Genomic DNA, 22,550 nt, shown 5'->3' on the forward strand with positions numbered 1-22,550 from the left:
TATGGTTTTTCTAAAAATATTTATTGACAACAATGATTATTGTTGTAAAAAATTTTTAAGGATAACAATAATTATTGTCACATCTTTTTGTGTACCATTAATGATAATTATTTATGTTACTTATATATATTAGATTTTTAGATAGTAAAATTAATGTTGCTATAAAATTTTTGTTGCTAATTTAATATTTATTATAGTGCAATAAAAAATTTAATTTAATGACTATTAAAAATCAACATATTATCATAATATTATATATAGTTAGTATAAACAACGTACAATACATATAAATATAAAACTCTATATTTTATCTCTCATAAAAATTGATTTTTAATTTTTTAAAAAATTACTAATTTTTTACATATCCTAAGCCATTAAAAGAAAATTCTTACCTACATTAAGTTATTTGTATACTCAATCAATAAAAAAATTACTATCATATATTTATGCATAGAATTTATTATAATTTTAATTAAAATAATATTTATTGATTAGTCGGGTGTATATACATTTCAATGTAAGTAAAATTTAACTTAATTGAGGGACTAAAATTATTATTTTTTAAAATATTATTATTAATTATTAAAAATAATTTAAAAAATATTTTATTATTTTAGTGTTTTAATAAATAAAATTTGCAGTTATATCGACAAAGACAAATAAACCCTTACTCGCCATCCAAAATTGAAAAAAAACCTCTGCCAGAGGAACCTTGAACCTGACCAAAGATACGGCCAAGTTCAATTTTGACGCCATCGTGTGAAACCATGTCACTCCACGTGGGGTCCACTAAACCCGACCTAAAAAACCCCGCGAAATTCCACTCCACAATTAGTCACATTGACTTTGACTTTTCATTGCCACAGTGCCACGTGATTCACTTCCCCGCATCCAGGGCATTTGCGAAAATTACAATCAACCTAATTTCCTCAACAGCACACTCACACACTCATCATTCTGCAACACCAAACTTACATTCGAGATGCGACGCCATAAAGTAGAGATCAAATTTTTTATTTTTAATGCTGGAGTTTCTTTGTTTGGTGGAGAGCCAATGCTTTTTTTTTTTTTCTTTTTTCCTTCCCTGGGCAATCAAACAGAGCAGACACACAATTTTTTTCTTTTTTTCTTTGAGTTTTCCTTTTTTAGAGGCGTAGGAAATTTCAATGAATCTGGACGGCATTTGGATTTCTATTATTTGAAGGATAGGTTCATTTATATATTCATCAATGATGATTATGGATATTTGGAAACGTAAGGACCATCAAGTGTGGCGTAAGTGATGGTTTAAGAAATTATATTATAGAATTTCTCCTGTTTTTGGGTTTTAATTTCATGTCATTTATTCTTTTTTAACGCTTTCTATTTTGTACAGAGATTGAGTGCCAGGTTTTGACGAGGGAAGATCTTTTTGGTGTGAGAGGGTAATCCTGTTGTCCACTATCAACGGCTTTCATGAGAAGTGCATGAAGATAGGGGTGAGATATGGAGACTTTATTCCCCCAATAAAAGACTTGCAATTTGACAGATACCCATATGCTTAGATGAAAAGAAACATTTGAATTCTGGTTTTGATTATTACATTGTTTTCATGCCTGTAAATGAAAGGAATGTGGTGAAAGTTGCTCACCCTCATCCTATTAATTTTCTTGATAGAACAATGTGAGTTCAAAGTAACACTTCTTTTGAAAAGGGTCAGAGTGAAATAAGATTTTATAAAGTAAAATTTTTTAAGGTTGAGTTTTTTTATGGTTTTTAAATTTTTGTATCTTTTTAATATTTAGAAAGAAGAAAAATTTTTTTAAAAGTATTTTAAAAAAAAACCTATAGATTGAAAAATATAGGTAAATTTTTAATCTTCCATCGAATCAAACACAAATTCAAGTCTGTTACTTTAAAAATTTTCTTTTCAAATAAAGGCTAAGTGCATATAGAGCAGCGAATTAGAGATATTATTAAACAATAATATAATATAATTAATTTAATAAAAAATAATTATATTATATTATATTATATTACAACTTATTAAACATAGTTTTAATGTTATGAAGGGACTGCTTTGAATTAGTCAAGTTGGCCTTCAACATTTTCAGAAGGGCATAATAGCTAGATTCTTTAAATTCATTTTAAAAATTTGAATTTTTATTTCCTCTTGGAGTATAGCATTTTTTTTAAATTTTTTTTTTGGCTTTACTTGTAGCGTGAAAGGATTTGGATGCTTATCCTTTTTATGTCATTTTCTTTTTGACTAAAATAATGATTAAAATTCCAGTGCCAACTGCTGCAAAATAATTTATGATGCTCTGCATATATATGAACATCAGTTGTTTTCTTTTGAATATGAATATTGTACAAGAAGGAAGTGATGCTAAAGCCTTTTTGTTATTTGCTTTGTTCTTTTTCATCTTAATTAACTTTTGATGCGAATAAATCATAGATATAGAGGTCACAAGCAAACCAAATCAGTTCTAGCGGGTGCAATATCAACCCAACAAAACTTTGCATGACCTTTGATGAAGACATTACACCGAATTAATTTCTTACCCAAAACTCCAGTTCGAATTATCAAAAAGAATAATGCTACTTTTGATGGCTGGTTGTGATGAACTGGGCTTTCGTTTTTAGTTTTTTCACTTTTCTGACTGAATATATAGGCAACTAGCATCAATTCAACCTCCATTTACATTGTCTATGAGCTTTTGATGGCATGAGGGAAAAAAAAAAAGTATACAGGAAAAAGAAATTATATATAAATGCCACTTTGAGTTTCATAGCTACTGCCACCTGTGCCCCCGAGTCAACACCTTCTCCTGCAATTTTTTTCCCCTCATCTATAACCACCACAACTATGGAGGAGATGATCGCCTGCTGACCTCAATCTTTATGTGTAGAATAACCCACGCTCTAGTCGGTCCAATCTTAAAAAAATTTAAGTTCACTTTGTTTTGTGTCATGTATGTGACATGTAAGAGAGATCTAGATTCATACCTTACTAATTCATGATAATTCCTCTCCCCCCCACCCCCCCACCTTTCAACTAGGAAGGTTTGACCTGTAATCCTTTCATAACTTATATAAGCAGGAGCCGCTATGCACCATTTCATGATCAAGAAAGCTTTGCATCTTCCTACACTTGTTGCCTAGCCTCCTCTTTCCAGTAGCTTCCTTCATTTTGTTGTGGTTAGCTTCACTTTCTTTACCTATGACTACTCCATGTTGTTCCCTTAATTCAGTTGCCTTTTCTTTTCCAGAATTCCATGAAAAATGAGCTTTTCTATGGGTAGAATTTTCAGTGAACATAGCTTTATAGGGTTGATTTTGTATGTTAACAAAATATGAAACAAAAGAAAGACAGACTAAAAGGGCAATCTTTAACATGGTTTGGTGCAGCATACAAGGCCTTTGCTTTTTTTTTTTTTTTTTTCTCTGCATGCTTAGAATCAGAATTGTCTTCCTTCTGACGATGGTTGCCTTGTAAACAATTCTTCATTACAGGTGAATTCAACTATCAATGTCTTCAACAGTACATTCAACTGACGAGGATCACGAAACCAAAGAGATGGACATTAGAAGCCTGTCATCCTCTCGCCGTCAACCTCAAAACGCGCCACATATACACAAGGTTGGAGTTCCTCCTAAGCAAAACTTCTTGAAAGAATTCAAAGCTACTGTGAAAGAGACATTATTTGCAGATGATCCTCTGCGTCCTTTCAAGGACCAACCAGGGTCGAAAAAGTTCATCCTGGGCATGCAAACCATCTTCCCCATCCTTGAATGGGGTAGAAGTTACAATTTCACTAAATTTCGAGGGGACATCATTGCTGGACTGACCATTGCTAGTCTTTGCATTCCTCAGGTAGATTTGCTTTGGCTGCTTAAGTGAAGAAACTCAACATATTATTCCTTCTACCACTTTTGAACTATTTCAGAACTTTCTTTTTATTGGCAAAACAGGATATTGGGTATGCAAAACTTGCAAATTTGGATCCCCAGTATGGATTGTGTAAGTTTGCCTTAGTTTGTACTTCTTGAATTGCCTTGGCATTTCTTGTGTTTGACATTTACACATACCGTTGTTTTTGTTTGAAACGTTTGTCAGACTCCAGCTTTGTTCCACCACTTATATATGCTTTCATGGGTAGTTCTAGAGATATAGCAATAGGACCAGTAGCCGTGGTTTCTCTCTTGCTAGGGACTCTGCTTCAGAATGAAGTTGATTCGAAAAAAGATGCAGAAGCATATCGGCGGCTAGCATTCACAGCCACCTTTTTTGCAGGAATCACCCAGGCAACCCTCGGGGTTTTCAGGTAATCAAATACCCTTACCCATGTAAGTTTCAATAGGCAATTGAAGCTTTAATGGGTTTTCCATCTGGATTTTCTTTTCTCATGTTCATATTTTGGCTTTGTTAACATCATAATCGTTGGGTCATCTGGTAGGCTGGGCTTCTTGATTGACTTCTTATCACATGCTGCTGTTGTTGGTTTCATGGGTGGAGCTGCCATCACAATTGCACTACAGCAGCTTAAGGGTCTTTTTGGAATACAAAATTTTACGAAGAAAACTGATATAGTTTCTGTATTGCACTCAGTGTTTGGTTCCGCCCACCATGGAGTAAGTTCTATCTCATTTTCCTTTTCTTTTAGGGGTTTTTTTTTTTTTTTATGCTTGTGCTCACTTTTAAAGTTTTGAGCCACGATATTGGAATTGTACAAAATCAAGAAGACACTGAATTCCGTGCAACAAATTTTTTGCAGTGGAACTGGCAGACTATAGTCATTGGTGTGAGCTTTTTAGCTTTCCTCATATTTGCCAAGTACATTGTAAGTCTCTAAATTTAGCCACATTCTCCTAAAATAAATGTTTTCATATAATTTCCTAATTCTCACATTAATTGTGGTGCAGGGGAAAAAGAACAAGAAATTCTTCTGGGTGCCTGCAATTGCACCACTGATATCTGTTATTCTGTCGACCTTTTTTGTGTTCATAACCCGTGCAGATAAGCATGGGGTTCAGATTGTAAGCATTTCTTTTGGGATATAATTTTGAATATGGTAGGAACTTCATAAGTAAGATACTAACTGTTTTATTGTTGTCTGAAGGTGAAACACATAGAAAAAGGAATTAATCCCTCCTCTGTGAAGAAAATATATTTCAGTGGTGAATTTCTTCTGAAAGGTTTTAGGATTGGTGTTGTGGCTGGAATGATAGGATTAACGGTGAGATAGCTTTGGAACCCATCTTCTCTAATTTATCAATAGAATTTTATGATCAATTCTTAAACTATACTATTTCTTTTTCATCTTTTTATTGTTTCAATAATGGATTTGTTAGGAAGCCATAGCAATCGGAAGAACATTTGCTTCCATGAAGGACTATCAACTAGATGGAAACAAGGAAATGGTGGCACTAGGAACCATGAATGTTGTCGGTTCAATGACTTCTTGCTATGTGGCAACAGGTGAGAAATATGCACATATCAATCTTATTAATCTACCTGCTTCTGAATAATGATGACAATGTGTAAATGATAGTGAATGAATGCATGATTGTTGTACATCAAATACTCAAACTAATGACCTTCCCTTCTTCCAGTAAGCCATAAAAACTAATGCATGTATACCCAAGAAAATCCCAACACAAAATTTAACTTTCGATCATACAACTAATAATGATGATTTGAAGCATAAGCCAGAGTAAATGCATATAATGGCTCCTAACAATTGTTTTGTCAAGTGTAGCTTTAACTACCTCTGTGGATTGAGTTTACCACTGAAAGGTTCTTATGCCTAACCTGTGGAGATATATTCTATGAGCAGTGTGGAATACTTAAAATTGACCTTTTGTTTTATCTGTTACTTGCAGGTTCATTTTCTCGTTCAGCTGTGAATTACATGGCTGGCTGCCAAACTGCAGTCTCCAACATTGTTATGTCTTTTATTGTATTTCTGACCTTGCAATTTATTACACCACTTTTCAAGTATACCCCAAACGCCATTCTTGCTGCTATTATTATATCAGCTGTTGTTGGCCTAGTTGACTTTGAGGCAGCAATTTTGATATGGAAAATAGATAAATTTGATTTCATTGCTTGCATGGGAGCCTTCTTTGGTGTAGTTTTTTCATCTGTGGAGATAGGCCTCTTGATTGCGGTAAGACATAGGATGCATGCTTTATATTCCCTATATCTAATAATTATGATTGCCACTTGCCAGGATATATTATACTTTCACCGTGCCATGACAGGTCTCAATATCCTTTGCCAAAATTCTCCTACAAGTTACCAGGCCCCGGACTGCAATTCTTGGGAAGCTACCTGGGACAAATGCTTACAGAAACATTCAACAGTATCCAGGAGCAACCAAGGTTCACGGTGTTTTGATTGTGAGAGTTGATTCAGCAATTTACTTTTCCAATTCCAATTACATTAAAGAAAGGTAAAGACATCTTCGATATCGATTCATCTGTATTGTTTAAGCAATCATATCTAGGACCTAAAACCTGTATAGAGGCGTTTGTTCGTTTGTTTTCTTAGTCAGAGCTGTAATACTAAGGATCTATTATTTTGAGTTCTACTTAACTCTAGGTTATGTGAAGACTTGTTTTGACCTCCAATCCCCTACTCAAAAAAAAAAAAAAAAAAAAAAAAATCCGAAGTCTTTATGGATTAATAGTTATAATTTATATCACATAACAATGCTTTGATGCAATGGTAAGATTGCTTTTTTGCGACTGGAAGGTCACAGATTTGAGTCATCAAACGCCATTTTATTTTCATAAAGTAGGGGAAAAGCAGCATAGGACAGATGATCCTCCACTGACCCTTGTAAAGCAGGGAGTCTTGTGGATTGGGGATGCCCATTTTTACTGTTTAACAGTGATAAATAAATTTGAAATATTAATCTGATTAAGTAGTTTCCTTATCCCTAGCATATCGAAAGTTTTGAACTCAAATTAAAACCTCCAATAAATACCTTCGAACATTTAGGATCTTCATATAAGTGTTGCTTTAAAAAATGATTTCTAGGATTTTGGAGCTCGGCTAGATTTCCAACAATTTTGGGGATGGCTAAAAACAAAAAATTCTTGCAGAATATTGAGATGGTTGACGGATGAGGAAGAACAGTTAAAAGCATCATACCAACCAAAAATCCAGTTTTTGATAGTGGAGATGTCACGTAAGTTGATTTTATATACTGTTGAACGAGAAAAGCACACATTAGGATTGTTTGTTTCCATCTCATTTTTTCTAATGTTTTCGCAGCTGTCACTGATATTGACACCAGCGGCATCCATGCCCTGGAAGAGTTATACAAGAGCCTCCAGAAGAGAGATGTTCAGGTAAAATTAAAAAGAAAAACTTCTACACCAGTGTAACCATCTTATGAAATCTGTTTCTTAAACTAGTATATCACATGCTTCACAAGTGATAATCACATGCAGAATCGTCAAAAAAAAAAAAAAAAAAAAAAAGGAAGCAAGCTTTGAGATTAGCCAAGTTGCATATGCCTTACCAGGAGTTTCTCAATGTCTGTTGCGCAGCTTATTCTGGCAAATCCTGGACCAGTGGTGATTGACAAGCTCCATGCTTCCAATTTTGCAACTACAATCGGCGAGGACAAAATCTTCCTTACAGTTGCAGATGCTGTCGCTTCATGTTCTCCAAAATTGGTGACAGAAGTTTGAGAAAAATCAGAATAAGGTTGGTGCGTTTGCAATGTTAATGTATGATATAGTAGGTTGATGGTGGGGTTCATTATCCAGCTCCAGGCCAAAACACAGGAAAAGGGGCAAGCGTCAACGGGAAAAAAGTTTCTTTTTCAAAAATGCAACTGTAGTAAGCTTTTTGTATATGAAGGCTCATTTCCCCTGACTCCACATTCCTTGTCTTACAAGCGCGTTTTATGCTACTTCATCTTCTCTCTCAATCTCTCTCTCTCTCTCTCTCTCTCTTCATGGAAAATAAATCATAATGAATTACTTTGCTCTGGAATTATTATAGTGAAATCCCATATTAATCAAACTTAATTATATGTAATTTCGTTACTCAATCATGCAATGCAAGGCAAAAACTAAGAGATAATTTGGTTGGGAATTAGCGGTTTAAGTTTTAGAAAGAGGTAAGGGAGGGACAGCATCAGCATGATTGTTGGGGTGAACATGGCCGTGAAGGAAGCTAGATTCATTCAGACTTTGAAATCTGCAAAAGGTTTCGAATAATATCTATTGAATAAAAAAAAAAAGCACCTTTGATTTTTTTCTTTATTATTATTATTTTTTTATAATTACTTTTGGAGTTGAAGATAAGATTATGGCAGCAGCAACTCAGCAACTAGCTAGTGGATCTGGATTCAGTGTTTAATATATTTATTATATTTTAATCACTCACCTTTAATTAATATAATTTTTTGGTCACTGATAATGAAGTAACATTTTTCTTAGATAAATGAATTTAATTCTTCAACTTTTTAGGAAATCAAAAACTGTTTATTTTTAAATGTAACAATTAAAATATTATTTAAAATAAATTTAAAATTAATTTTATGAAATTGAAGGTCTATTTATGTATAAACTTGAATAAGTGATCCATTGAATAATTTGGTTAATTTAAAATTTAATTATAATTAAAATTAAAGAAATTAAATATATAATAAAAATATAAAATAAAACATAAAAAATGATAATCTAACTTTTCATCAAACTAACCTAACACCCTCTCTCTCTATATATATTCATAAGTATTAAAAAGGAAAAGTTAGAAACAGGAGGAAAAAGATGTGTAATTTCTTTTATTAAAATAATGTGTTTATTTGTAATAAACATAAAAGTTTTTATAATTTTCAATTCACGTTGACACTTTCAGTTACCAAAATATAAGGATATTTAATTGTAAATTTTTACTCTATGTAGACATTTAATTACAAAAAAAATAATAATTTAAACACTCTAACAAAAAATGTTCAAAAAATTGGGACACCCAAAACGTGAATATCCCTAACTGGCCATATTACTATTGCAGAGATAATAGACGTGGAACCTTTCGAAGGCTGTATTCTTCCATCATTGACTGTTATCTCAACTAGAGAGAGTCAAAACTCTGAAACAAGACAAATTGTTGAACGTTAGTAGGTGAATCAGCTAAGGAAAAGAGGTTATGACGCTGGAAAATGTACTAAAAATGAGGTTATGAAGTTGAAAAATGAGCTCAAACATGAAATTATGAAGTTGAAAGAAGATCACATATTGATGACAAGAAAGCATAAACAAATTGATTTGATTTTTGGATTGTTGAAGACAACTATGTTGTTCATTTTGATAGTGTTTTTTATTTTGTTGCACCGAAAAGCAAGTAGAAAATGGATAAAAATAAATTGTAAGTGATAATGTATTTTGGATATTTTGCTTTTGGATATTTTATATCTGTCTAACGGCTTCTCTTATAGAAGGGTAATAAAAGGACTAAGTAGTTCTATTGTAAATTAACAAGGAATTTTTTAATTGGTTCTAAAAATTTTAGGGACTAAACTGAAAATTTTGAGCAAAATTCAGGGATCTTGTAGTAATTTATCACATAATAAAAAGTTTTTGAGAGGGTTTTGGACTTTGGGTTTCTAATTTGTTGAAATTTTCTTGAAATGGCCCAAGGCCCCCAAATCCCTTAAACCCTATCTTCCAAACCATTCTACCTCCAAATTCCAAAGCCTTGACATTTTTCAGATTGTCCTCAAATCAATGGCTCAGTCTCTTCTCCCAGCAGTTCGCACCATTATCACCCATTTCTTCACGCAGAAAAACTTGCCACCCCTTATATCACCCAAACTCTCGATCTCCACCACCACTGGTAAAACCCTTTTTTTCCTCTCCCCTCTAAAAACCGACAAACCAAAAACCCTTGCAAAACCGCATGCTATTCTCAATCAAAGTTCAAAATCAAAGCACACTTTGTTTCTCAAGAACAGAGACCAGCGCTTGCTCGGCCCAAATTCTGCTTTTCCGAATGAGAATTCATCTACCACAATTGCTGCCATCGTCACCTCCATAGGTGGCCCGCCTGCCGCCGTGGGGATTGTGCGATTGTCCGGTCCTTCGGCGGTGGATATTGCTTCACGTGTGTTTAGACCAATGAAGAAAAGGAAGAAGAATCAAAAGAAGAGTGGAGGATTCTGCGCGTGGCAGCCTACCAGTCATGTTGTGGATTATGGCGTGGTTTTCGATCATGAAGGAAATATAATTGATGAGGTATTATCATTTCATTATCTTTATATGTGAAATGAGCATGCTTAAAAGTTAGCAAATTTGAAGGGGATTTTGTTGTTTTCAGGTCTAATTTAAGTTAAGAATTTTTGAGTTATCATTCTAGCTATAGTAGAAAAACTCACCAAATGTAAAACTGCGCATCTACGGGCATGTTGCTAAGTTATAAGTTTCAAATTGTCATTTTTTCAGTGTATGAGTAAGAGCACTGGTTCATTTTTTTAGAGGCACATTTTTGCCGTCCTCATTAACTGGGATGCAAATAGGCTAAGTGTATTGCCTGAATGTGCAGCCTATGCTCCGATGGTGCCCCTTGTTATTTGTTTTACTTTCGGGGTATAATGGTGTATGAAATGGGCTTTCTTTTACCATTCAGGTTTTAGCTCTACCAATGTTGGCTCCTAGATCTTTCACTTGTGAAGACGTGATTGAGCTTCAGTGTCATGGGAGTGAAGTATGTCTTACTCGTGTGCTGAGAGCTTGTATTGAAGCTGGAGCTAGGCTTGCAGAGCCAGGTTGGATTCTTATTTAATCTTGTACTTGCATGCGTGAATTTTTTGAGAATTATGCTAATTGTTCGAAATTGAGCATCAATAACGTTCATGTAAAATTTGTAATTCAGGAAAGGGATTAAAAAAAAAGCTGATTGGTATGTGTTAAGTGACCTCAATTATATGTTACTTTTGATTCCATCTTATTGCTGAAACAGAGATTTGGCTCTGCCCCTGTCACCAGATGAAGTCTACACTTTCTTCCTTTTCTTGTTGGTCATTGGTTAATATATACAACGTGAGATGAACTGTTGAATTGATAGTATGTTGTCTTCTTTCAGGTGAGTTCACTCTCCGTGCGTTTCTGAATGGCCGTTTGGACCTGTCCCAAGCTGAAAGCGTTGGAAAATTAGTTTCGGCAAAGTCTGTGGCAGCTGCAGATGCAGCACTGGCTGGACTGCAGGCTTGTCTCCTTATAGGCACTCAATTTTTTTTTGTCATCTATGTATTTCCATAATAATAATACTCTTGTGCTTCAAGTAACTATGGATTTTTAATAACTAAACAAGTTTTACATCTGATTACATAAGGCCTGTTCAAAGCATGAATAGAAAGCACTGAACTCATTTTCTAACAGGGAGGCTTTGCTTCTTTGGTCAAATCACTAAGAAGACAGTGTATTGAGTTGCTGACTGAGATTGAAGCTCGTTTAGACTTTGATGATGAGATGCCACCACTAGATTTGAACCTAATTATGGACAGAATACATGTCATGTCACAAGATGTGGAGAATGCACTGGAGACAGCTAATTATGACAAACTTCTGCAATCTGGGTTACAGGTACAATCTGCAAGGCAGCTCTATAACTTTTTCACTGCTTTGCATATTTAGCTCAAGGAATCATAAACCGCTTGCATCCATTGGTAGTATTGAATTGCTAATTGTAGGATGCCTATACATTTAAATTTATGTTATAATCTTTCTCTAAGTTACTGAAGGTGCAACAGGCATGATGTAATCCAAATCATGATAAATCAGTTTTTTCCCTCTTATAACTTTACTGCATCATAACAATCACTTATAATCCTGCAAATTTAGGTATTTTTATGGGCTTGCTGGAATGCTAATTAACTTGTTTTAGTGGATTTTTCTCCATTATGCTGAAATTTTGTATCTATGCAAAGACAACTTATTATATTTATTGAAGATAGTGCCTTTTCTGATCTGTGCATATTTTGCTTTATTCTCAATTGGTGACATTTTTCTTTAAAATCTTGTAGATAGCTATTGTTGGACGTCCGAATGTCGGAAAGTCTAGCCTTCTTAATGCATGGAGCAAAGTATTTTGCGACAACCTTGTTCTGTTTGCTTCTTGATTACCAATAAAATCAACATTGTTTGAGTGTCGTTTTTTGTTTAGCATGCAGAGTGAGAGGGCAATAGTTACAGAAATTGCTGGAACCACCCGAGATGTTGTTGAAGCTAGTGTTACAGTTTGTGGTATTCCAGTGACCCTTCTTGATACAGCGGGCATCAGGGTGACTGACGACATTGTTGAGAAGATTGGTAAGACTTACTAACAAAATCATCAATGGTTATTCAGATTTTTTTTGCTTTCCTGTTTGCTTCCATGGTCCTTGAAGCATAATAATTTGAGTTGATCTTCTGGGGAATTCAGACAAGTCTTAAAACTTTCCCTCGATTTTATTTAATTTCATTTTATTTTTAGATGTTTTGATGGAACTACAGTAATTAGAAAAAATTAAAGAAATTGGAACCGCGCTTGATGGTCTTGATCTGGTGGTGAATAAATGAGTACAAGAATTTTTTTTACAGGTGTAGAGAGATCTGAAGCAGTTGCTATGGGTGCTGATGTCATTATCATGACAGTAAGTGCTTTTGATGGATGGACTCCAGAAGATACTGAACTTCTGAGTAGGATTGAATCTAATAAGGTCTTAGAAGCCTACTCCACTCTCACAATTTTAAGTGTTAAAAATGTAGCATTCTTGCATGAATTTCTTGAGATGCACTTGTCTGTCCATTGTTGCACAATTCATTAATTGAACTTTCTGTGGAGTTACAATTTTTTCCCTTCCTTTTGGAATTTACAGAAATCAGTTGAAGCTTCAGCACCAATGGTCCTTGCAATTAACAAAATAGATACTACTTCATCTTTGCACATGGAATGGGTCGATAAATGCAGGAATTCTTTTAGTAAACTTGTTTTTACTTCTGCTGTTACTGGTCAAGGAATCCGAGATCTAGAGATGGCAATTTCCGAGATTATGGGTCTGAACAGAATACCTGCAGGGGGGCGGAAATGGACAGTTAACCAGGTTTAGCTACTCATTGTGAATTGAGTTTTTCACTTATACCTTTTCTGTCTTTTGGTTGTTGGTTTATGTCACCCTTTTCAGTTCTTATACCTAAACAACTACAGTTTCAAACATCAATTGTAGCCATCACTCACAGCAGTGAACAAATTCTTTGTATAATAAATCTGCTTGGTTTAATTCTAGTCATTTTTTTTTTATAAGAACTTTGATTGGTTTCCTTTTCATTGAATGATGAAATGCAGAGACAATGCGAGCAGCTCGTGCGGACCAAGGAGGCACTCGCAAGGTTGAAATCATCAATAGAGGATGAAATGCCTCCGGACTTTTGGACAATTGATTTACGGGATGCGGCTTTAGCCCTTGGGCAGATAACTGGAGAAGACATATCTGAAGAGGTCTTGTCCAACATTTTCGGCAAATTCTGTATCGGTAAATAGATGATATCATTGCACGTATGCACTGGTAACACAATGATTTGTCTACTGTAATTTTCGGACATTTTTCATATGAGACTTGTGTAAAATATGTCTTTAATTCATTTCTGAAATCAAACAATGGCTGGCACCTGAGTTGCAATTTGCCAATTGGAGTTGCAATTTCCCAATTGGAGTCTTTGTTAGGTTAAGACCAGTTGGATATGGATGCAGTAGCTGTTCAGCCGCGAAACAGGGATAAATATCAGTATTTTGTGGCTGCATTTGCTAAAGCCGCTTCGTGCTTTTGTAATTTTATTACCTTGGTCGGTCATAAATAATAATGATGACTAGAGAAGTGAGGATATTGAAAATGGACAATTGAAGGCCAGGAGGGTTAACCACAATGTAAAATATGTTTCACCTTGGAAAGATAATTGACAAGGGAAGAATTCTGGAAGAAAGAGAAGAGAAAGAAAGAAAAGCAGGAGATGGAGAGGAAGGCCCTAGAAAAGAAGAAAAGGGTAAAAGCCGGGGCTGACTGCGAAAAACATTTTTGATATTTAAAGAACCATGGAGTAACAAAATTACAAAGATGTACGAAAATGAATAATTTGGATAAAGTAATTATTAAGTTCAAATAGAGATGGCAACGAGAAGGGTACGTGAGAAAATTATACTACTCGAATTCGATCCGAATCTGTTATGGGTATTAAATTTTAAATTTTAATTTGTCTCAAATTTGATTATATACTATAAAATTTCGTCCTATTAGAGTTTGATCGAATCGAGTTCACGTAAAAATCCTATCTGTTGTCATTCCTAAGCTCAAACTGCTGTTTATATTCCAGATCAAATAATTTTACTGTTTATTAACAATTCTAATACCCTGAAAATGAATAATTTGGCCGAATTAATGACTCTTTTGATCAATAAAACTTGATAATTTTATATTTCTTTAATATTCTAGCAGAGTTGAACACCAAGAAAAAGCCGCGTGTATTGCTCCCACCTCAAAATCCGCTTTGTTACGTTGGGAACAATCAAAGCAGCAATCAGGGAAATTGTTAACAGTCCTTCAAGTCTATCGTCATTATTATTCAAAAACTATGCGTGTTGGACAGGGTAGACTTACAAACTTAGCGCCTATAAAAATATTCCACAACATCCTAAAAGACAGCAACTGCAAAAGATGGCCTCTTCAAGGTTTCTGTCCTTCCTATGCTGTCTCCTTTCCACACAAACTGTGCCTCTGATCACTCTAGCCCAGCCTGCCATGTTGTACCATGACTGTTTACCAGGAAAGGGTAACTACTCAGCCAATAGTTCCTACCAGGAAAACCTGAATCAACTTCTCACTTCCATCTATACTAACACCGAAATAGATTCCGGGTTCTACAATCTCTCTCATGGACAAGACCCTGACAAAGTTTATGCGAATGGTCTTTGTAGGCCAGATATTACGCCTGAATCATGCCGTGCCTGCTTAAAAAGTGCTAGTGAAAACCTCACTACGCTCTGTCCAAACTCTACGGAGGCTATTGGAGGTTCTGATAACTGCATGTTGCGGTACACGTATCGCTCCATATTTGGGATAATGGAAGGACTACCTTACTTTTTTGTGTATAGCTTGAATAATGTCTCAGATTTAATTGTGTTCAAGCAGTCTCGAAGGACCTTGTTAGATAGGCTGAGAGATCAAGCTGCAGCGGGCAATTCTCGTTACAAGTATGCAACGGGAGACACAGATGTATCCAACTCCTCTCAAAAAATCTATGCACTCGTGCAGTGTACTCCTGACTTGTCTAAGCAGCAGTGCAGCGACTGCTTGAGTCAGGCCACTGGGTTGCTTTCACAATGTTGCGATGAGAGGCAGGGAGGAAGAATTATTACACCCAGCTGTAATTTTCGGTATGAGATAAACCTTTTCTACGACCCTGCTGCACTTGGGAAGCCTGAGAAGCTGCCAACATTACCAGTACCTGCAGCCCAACCATCTCCACCTCCAACCAGTACTGGAAGAACTGGTACATATCCTTAATTACAATTAATTAGATAGTGTCGCTTTTTGGTCTAAAATTAAAGATTCAATGAAATCACACACAAAATTTTTATCTGCTGATTCATTGAGGATTAATTACAATTAATGACATTTTATTTACTGTTTTTGCAGGAAAGGCAAGCAATATAGCTCCAACTCTCATTATCGGCTCTTTTCCCATGTTGTTTTTTTTTTATGCTTTAGCTCGCCATCCCTCCATGATTTTCACTATTTTCTTCTGAATACCACCCTGAAAGTTAAGAGGAGGGGACGGCTGAACCTATTTATGTGATTCCATTTTTAAAATTGAGGAAATGTAATTGTGCTCTCTTCCATTTACTTTGAAACGAAGTTTAAAATTAGAAGTTACTTATAAATTAAGAATTTTTTATAATTAAAGAGAAATTCTTATTTAGATTTGAATTATTGTAGACCTAAAATATAAATTCTTAAGATTTATATATTTATTTTTTATATAAAAATTTATTACAGTGCATTTAGAATAAATAAATTACCCTATCAATTTACTTAAAATAATATTTTATAAAACTAAAAAAAAAGTGATTTATAAAATATAAGTTTTTAAAATTACTTTATAATCTTTTAAAATCAATCAAAAAGGAAATATAATTTTAATATATATAAATTAATTTAAAAATATTCTTCATAGGACTACATTATGGCACGTATTAAAATAAAATTAGGGTTGGGATCTTATTAATATATTTATCCTCTTCAATATTAAAAATAAATATTAAAATATTAATGATAAAAAAATATTTTATCATTAATTTATTTTATGAAAAATATTATTTTTCATAAAAATATTTTATTTAAGGTTTAATTTTTTTTTATGAAAGTAAATGATAAAATATTTAATTAGATGGACAATTATCACTACTTTTAGAAAATAGCCAGAATTTATCCAACTGTACGTCAACCTTTATTTGAGAAATGACCTTCTCCATTTAGACCTGATCGATTTAAACCGTGAATTGAATCAGATCAAATCGAGTTACAATTTTGTTTGATGGATTTATATGAAATTGGGTTATTAAAGGGTCAGTTTTGGTCTCTTAAACCTAAATTAGAACTTACTTGATTCAATTTTTCTTTTTAAAAATAATTATATTAAATTTATATTTAGATTCTTTAAATAAATATAAAAATTAAACTAAAATTGAATCAAAATTATATAAAATTATAGCAAGCTAAAATTATTTAACCCAAAATTATTATAAACTGAAATTGTTTTGAATTAAAAAAATCGATTCAAATTGTATATCAGCCATACCAGCGTTTCCGGCTCAAATTTAGACGGGAGCCGGCTTTCGACCAGGTCTTCGTCCACGCGAGTCAAGTGGTAGGAACTGTCAGTGTGAAACAGAGAAAATATGAAATGGAAAATGATTGTTCTTTGCCCACTCTCCACGCTAGAGCCATAAAGTCCTGATAGATAAGGACATGAACTAGTCCAACGTGGACCACCCCCTTTAGTGTTAAAAAAAAAACTTTTATTTTATCTATTTAATCATCTTATAAAAAATATATATTTTATTTATAATATGTTATTTTTTGTGGCTTTAAATTCTAGGATATGTTTTTTTATAGACTCAAATTGTGACATAACCCAAAAGTTTCGCGTTTGAAACCCGATTAGGATTAAAAGTAAGATATGTGGTGGTAGCGGAGGGCACAGACCGATAGGCCCAGGCTCGAAACCCACCACTGATCTCCTTAGGGATGTGGGAGCAACGCCCTCGCGGTATAGACCAGTATAAATATTGTAATATTTTACCTTTTGCGGTAGAGTTGTGAGATATTTGGAAAATACATTATGGTTAGGATTTGAGAGTTTTGATTGATTGTATCTTACTCTTTTTCATCATAGTGAAGTTTTTTCTCTTGTCTTGCCCGTGGACGTAGACTTTACGGTTGAACTACGTTAAATCCTGTGTTATTCTTTTTTTTTTTTTCAATACTGTGTGATTGTGCGATTTGTGTGTGTGCTTTAGATTTGCGTGCTTATTATAACAAAGCGATTTGTGTGTGTGCTTTAGATTTGCGTGCTTGTTATAACAAACTGGCATCAGAACTTTGTGCGCAAAACCTAGAGTTTACAAATGGCGTTGTCTTCAATAAAGTATGAGATGGAGAAGTTTGATGGTGGATCGAGTTTCAATTTGTGGAAGATTAAAATTAAATCTTCCTTGATCCTACAAGGTCTATGGAAGGCAATCGAAGATAACTTTCCAGAAGGTATAAAAGAGGCGGAGAAGGCTGATCTAAAGGAGAGAGCTTTGAGTGTGATTTTCATAGGCATAACTGATAATGTCCTACGTGAGATTGCTGGTGAAAGCTCAGTATCTGCGGCATGGAAGAAATTAGAGGAGTTGTATTCTGCCAAATCGATGACCAACCGCCTGTATCTGAAGAAAAGGCTTTACAATATGAGAATGAGCGAAGGTACACCCATTAAATAACGTTTGGATGAATTCAATTTAATCATTATGGACCTGAAGAATATTGATATTGAGATTGATAGTGAGGATCAAGCCCTTATTGTGTTATGTTCTTTGCCACCCTCCTATGAAACTTTTGTTGATACTCTGTCGTATGAGAAAGACAGTGTTTCACTAGACGATGTTAGTAATTCTCTAAAATCAAAGGAGTTAAGAAAGAAATTTCCAGATAACAGAGAAAGATTTGAGGGGAAAGGTTTGGTAAGCAAGGAAAGAACACATTCAAGGGAGGGTTCTTCCAGTAGGAAGAAATCTAAGGTCAGATCTAAGTCAAGAATGAAAAAAGCCAATTGTTTTAAGTGTAGGGAGCAAGGTCACTACAGGAGAGACTGTCTCAAGTAGAAAAATAAAAAGGGAAAGCAACCAGAAAGTTATGCGAATGTGGTTGATAATTTTATTGATTCTGATGGTGATGACAGTGTTGGAGAAATTTTATCCGTGAGTTCAGATCATAGACAAAATTCTTGGATTCTTGATACTGGTGTTAGTTATAACATGTGTCCACACAGAAACTAGTTTGTCACTTACAAACAGATGAGTGGCAAGGTGTTTCTGGGAAATGATTGTGCATTATCTGTTGAAGGAATTGATAACATCAGATTGAGGATGTTTGATGGCGTTGTCAGAACTATAGAGTGTTGGCATATTCTAGGACTAAAAAAGAACCTGATTTCTCTTGGGACACTTGACTCTCATGGATTCAGATACCATGCAGAGAATGGAGTTCTCAAAGTATGCAAGGGCTCTATGGTACTCATGAAGAGCAGTTTGATTTTAGGATTGTATTTTTTTTAGGGCAGTACAGTTTCATGGAAAGCTACAGTAGCATCCGAAAGTAATAATCAAAATCAAACTCAATTGTGGCATATGCATCTTGGTCATATGAGTGAAAGATGATTATTTGTGTTAAGCAAGCGAGATTTATTGGACGGGCAGAAAATAGCATCTATGTACTTTTATGAACACTGTGTGTTTGGCAAACAGATTAGGGTGAAGTTCGATAAAAAGGCAATGCGCAAAACCAGAGGAACGGTGGATTATATCCACTCAAATCTATGGGGTTCTAACAGAATTCGTTCCAACAGCGGTGCCAGGTACTTCATGACTTTGATTGATGATTACTCTCGGATGGTGTGGGTGTATTTTCTGAAAACAAAAGATGAGGCATTTTTAACCTTTGCAAAGTGAAAGACGATGATTGAGAAGTAAACAGAAAAGAAGGTCAAGCGTCTTAGAACTGATAACAGGTTGGAATTTTGCAATTGTGAGTTCGATGCATTTTGCAGCAATGAAGAGATAGTTAGACATCGCACTTGTACAAGGACACCACAACAGAATGGTATTGCAGAACGCATAAACAGAACACTTTGTGATAAAGTAGGAAAGCATGCTCTCACATTCAGGATTGAGAAAGGATTTCTGGGCTGAATAAATTAATACAACCTGTTTCTTGGTTAATAGATCTCCATCTACAGCTATTGAGTGTAAATCTCTTTTTGAGATCTGGTCAGATTCACCTGCTGATTACTCTCAGCTGAGAGTATTTGGTTGCCCTGCTTATGCTTATGTGAGAGATGGTAAGCTTGAGCTAAGGGCAAGAAAATGCATATTTCTAGGGTATGCATCTGGAGTGAAAGGCTACAGGTAGTGGTGCAATGATCCAAAGTCTCCAGGATTAATTATCAGTAGGGATGTGACATTTAATGAGTCTGCTTCATTGGATAGTCAGAGGGAGAAGTCAATAGCAGAATCAGATCACAGTGTCAGAGAACAGGTGGAGCTTGATATTAATACTTCAGCAGTTCAGTCCAGTGATTCAGAGAATGAGGTGCAAGATCCCGATCAACAAGAGGATGCACCTGAGTAACAGCAACAGGAACCATATAGCATTGCAACTAATAGAGAGAGAAGACAGATTAGACTACCACAGAGATATACATATACAGATCTAGTTGCGTTTGCCTTGTCAGTTGCTGAAAGAGTTGATGTGTATGAACCCAACAATTATAGAGAAGCTATTTCTTGTTCAAATACAGATCAGTGGGTCGGTGCTATGAGTGAAAAAATTGAATATCTTTATAAAAATCAGACTTAGGAGCTTGTAACATTGCCTAAGGGACAAAAAGTGGTAGGTTGCAAATGGGTGTTCAAGAAAAAGAAAGGCACTCTAGGGGTTGAAGCACCCCGATATAAGGCACAGTTGATAGCAAAAGGCTTTACTCAGAGGGAGGGGATTGACTTTAATGAAGTGCTTTCTCCAGTTGTGAAGCACAGTTCTATCAGAGTCTTACTTGCTATGGTTGCTCTTCATAATCTAGAGCTTGAGCAACTAGATGTGAAGACAACATTTTTGCATGGTGAGTTGGAGGAGCAAATTTATATGAGTCAGCCTGAGGTATTTGTCATTCTAGGTATGGAAAACCATGTTTGCTTGCTTAAGAAATCTTTATATGGTCTGAAACAGTCTCCTAGGTAGTGGTACATAAGATTTGATACATTCATGGTTCGTAATGGCTTTAATAGTAGTTCATATGACAGTTGTGTGTATCATAAGAAGCTTTCAAATGATTCTTTTATTTATTTGCTATTGTATGTAGATGACATGCTTATTGCTACTAAAAGCATGTCACAAATTAACATTCTGAAAAAGCAATTGAGTGATGAGTTTCAGATGAAAGATTTGGGTGTTGCAAAGAAGATATTGGGAATGGAAATTACCAGGGATAGAAGTGTTGGGAAGCTTTTCTTGTCTTAATAAGCCTATGTTGAGAAAGTGCTTAAGCATTTCAACATGAATAATGCTAAGTCTATGACTGTTCCTTTTGCTGCCCATTTCAAGTTATCTGTGACAAGTCACCAAAAACAGATAAGGAGACGGAGCACATGTCTAGTGTTCCTTATTCGAGTGCCATTGGTGGCATCATGTATGCTATGGTATGCATCCAACCTGACATTTCACATGCTATTAGTGTTGTGAGTAGATACATGGCATATCCTGGGAAAGAGCATTGGCAGGCAGTGAAATGGATTTTGAGGTATTTGAAGGGTACTACAGATGTTGGTCTGACATTTGACAGGGCCAAGATGAGTGATTCAGTTGTTGGCTATGTGGATTTAGATTTTTCAAAGGACTTAGACAAGAGGAGATATTTGACAGGTTATTTGTTTATTCTTTTCTGGAAGTGCTATCAGTTGGAAGGCAATATTGCAAGCTACAGTTACTTTGTCTACCACAGAGGCTGAATATATGGCCTTAGCAGAGGCAGTAAAGGAAGTTTTATGGGTACAAGGTTTGGTGGTTGATCTTGGGTTGATACAGAACAAGACAACAATATTTTGTGACAGCCAGAGTGCAATACATCTCACAAAGAATCAGATGTACCATGAGCGAACTAAGCATATTGATGTCAGATATCACTTCATTCGGGACATTGTATCTCAGGAGTTGTAGTTGTGTAGAAAGTCTCTACACATGATAATCCAGCAGATATGATGACCAAGGGAGTCTCAATCAGCAAGTTTAGACATTGCCTAGACTTGGTTGGTGTTTGTAGTGATCAATAATGCCCTTGCGAGGGCATATGGCAAGACAGAATGTTTGTGGGTATTTTATTGATGATAGAAAAAATTTAAGCCAAAGGGAAGAATTGTTATTTTTTATGACTTTGAAATTTAGGATATATTTTTTCATGAATCCGAATTATGACCCGACCCGAAAGTTTTCACGTTACAACCAGATTGGGATAAAAAGTGAGATTTGTTGTGGTAGCAGAGGGCATGGATTGATAGGCCCGGGCCCGAAGCCCACTACTGATCTCCTTGAGGGTGCGAGGGCAACGCCCCCGCGGTATGGACTAGTATAAATATTATAATATTCTACCATTTACGGTAGAGTTGTGAGATATTAGGAAAATACACTAGAGTTAGTGTTTAAGAGTTTTGATTAATTGTATCTTGCTCTTTTTCATCATAGTGGAACTTTTTCTCTTGTCTTACCCGTGGATGTAGATCTTATTGTTGAACCACATTAAATCCTGTGTTATTATTCTCTTTTTTTTTAATACTGTGTGATTGTGGGATTTGTGTGTGCCTTAGATTTACGTGCTTATTATAACATAAAATAAATTTTTAAAAATTAAATTATTTTAAATGAAAAACAGTTAATTATAATGAGTTAGCTCGTCATCTCTCCATTACTTTTACTATTTTCTTCTAAATAAGACTCTAAAAGCTAAGACGAGGGGACGGCTGAACCTATTTTTGTCATTCCATTTTTAAAATTGTGGAATTGTCATTGTGCTTTGTGCCATTTACTTCGAAACTAAAATTATAATTAGAAGAAGATTTAAATTTTGCTTCATTTTTTTTTTAATCTTCATTTCCTTACAAATTAGAAATCTTCTTATAATTAAGATTAATTGATTACCTCTCAAGTATTACTTCAAATATAAAAGTTCTTTATTGTCACATGGCATTCAGCTTAAAATAA

The 22,550-nt window shown here is 34.8% G+C and overlaps 3 protein-coding genes across 4 annotated transcripts; all 3 read left to right on the plus strand.

Moving 5' to 3' along the window:
* The first annotated feature begins 2,647 nt into the window (after positions 1–2,647).
* LOC110646115 (sulfate transporter 1.3) lies at positions 2,648–7,928 on the plus strand. The gene is made up of 14 exons (XM_021799458.2): positions 2,648–3,180; positions 3,496–3,856; positions 3,955–4,003; positions 4,100–4,307; positions 4,440–4,614; positions 4,758–4,823; positions 4,906–5,019; positions 5,103–5,219; positions 5,335–5,461; positions 5,866–6,152; positions 6,247–6,437; positions 7,093–7,178; positions 7,265–7,341; positions 7,543–7,928. The coding sequence occupies exons 2-14, from the start codon at positions 3,512–3,514 to the stop codon at positions 7,684–7,686; spliced, it is 1,986 nt and encodes a 661-aa protein (XP_021655150.2). The 5' UTR covers positions 2,648–3,180; positions 3,496–3,511; the 3' UTR covers positions 7,687–7,928.
* A 1,757-nt stretch (positions 7,929–9,685) lies between these two features.
* On the plus strand, positions 9,686–13,669 carry LOC110646120 (uncharacterized). 2 transcript variants are annotated; one of them, XM_058137775.1, is made up of 9 exons: positions 9,686–10,239; positions 10,631–10,769; positions 11,087–11,212; positions 11,387–11,586; positions 12,027–12,086; positions 12,174–12,312; positions 12,583–12,701; positions 12,861–13,085; positions 13,328–13,669. In XM_058137775.1, exons 1-9 carry the CDS (start codon positions 9,733–9,735, stop codon positions 13,520–13,522), a joined length of 1,710 nt encoding a protein of 569 aa, XP_057993758.1. In that variant the 5' UTR covers positions 9,686–9,732; the 3' UTR covers positions 13,523–13,669. The 2 variants fall into 2 exon arrangements, with proteins under 2 accessions (XP_057993758.1, XP_057993759.1); XM_058137776.1 differs by having other exon boundaries at positions 12,583–12,635.
* An 891-nt stretch (positions 13,670–14,560) lies between these two features.
* LOC110646122 (cysteine-rich repeat secretory protein 38) lies at positions 14,561–15,905 on the plus strand. Its single transcript, XM_021799468.2, has 2 exons — positions 14,561–15,525; positions 15,672–15,905. Exons 1-2 carry the CDS (start codon positions 14,691–14,693, stop codon positions 15,779–15,781), a joined length of 945 nt encoding a protein of 314 aa, XP_021655160.2. The 5' UTR covers positions 14,561–14,690; the 3' UTR covers positions 15,782–15,905.
* Positions 15,906–22,550: the final 6,645 nt, after the last annotated feature.

The sequence above is a fragment of the Hevea brasiliensis genome, chromosome 16, assembly GCF_030052815.1.
Source record: "Hevea brasiliensis isolate MT/VB/25A 57/8 chromosome 16, ASM3005281v1, whole genome shotgun sequence".
In the NCBI taxonomy this organism is placed as follows: domain Eukaryota; kingdom Viridiplantae; phylum Streptophyta; class Magnoliopsida; order Malpighiales; family Euphorbiaceae; genus Hevea; species Hevea brasiliensis.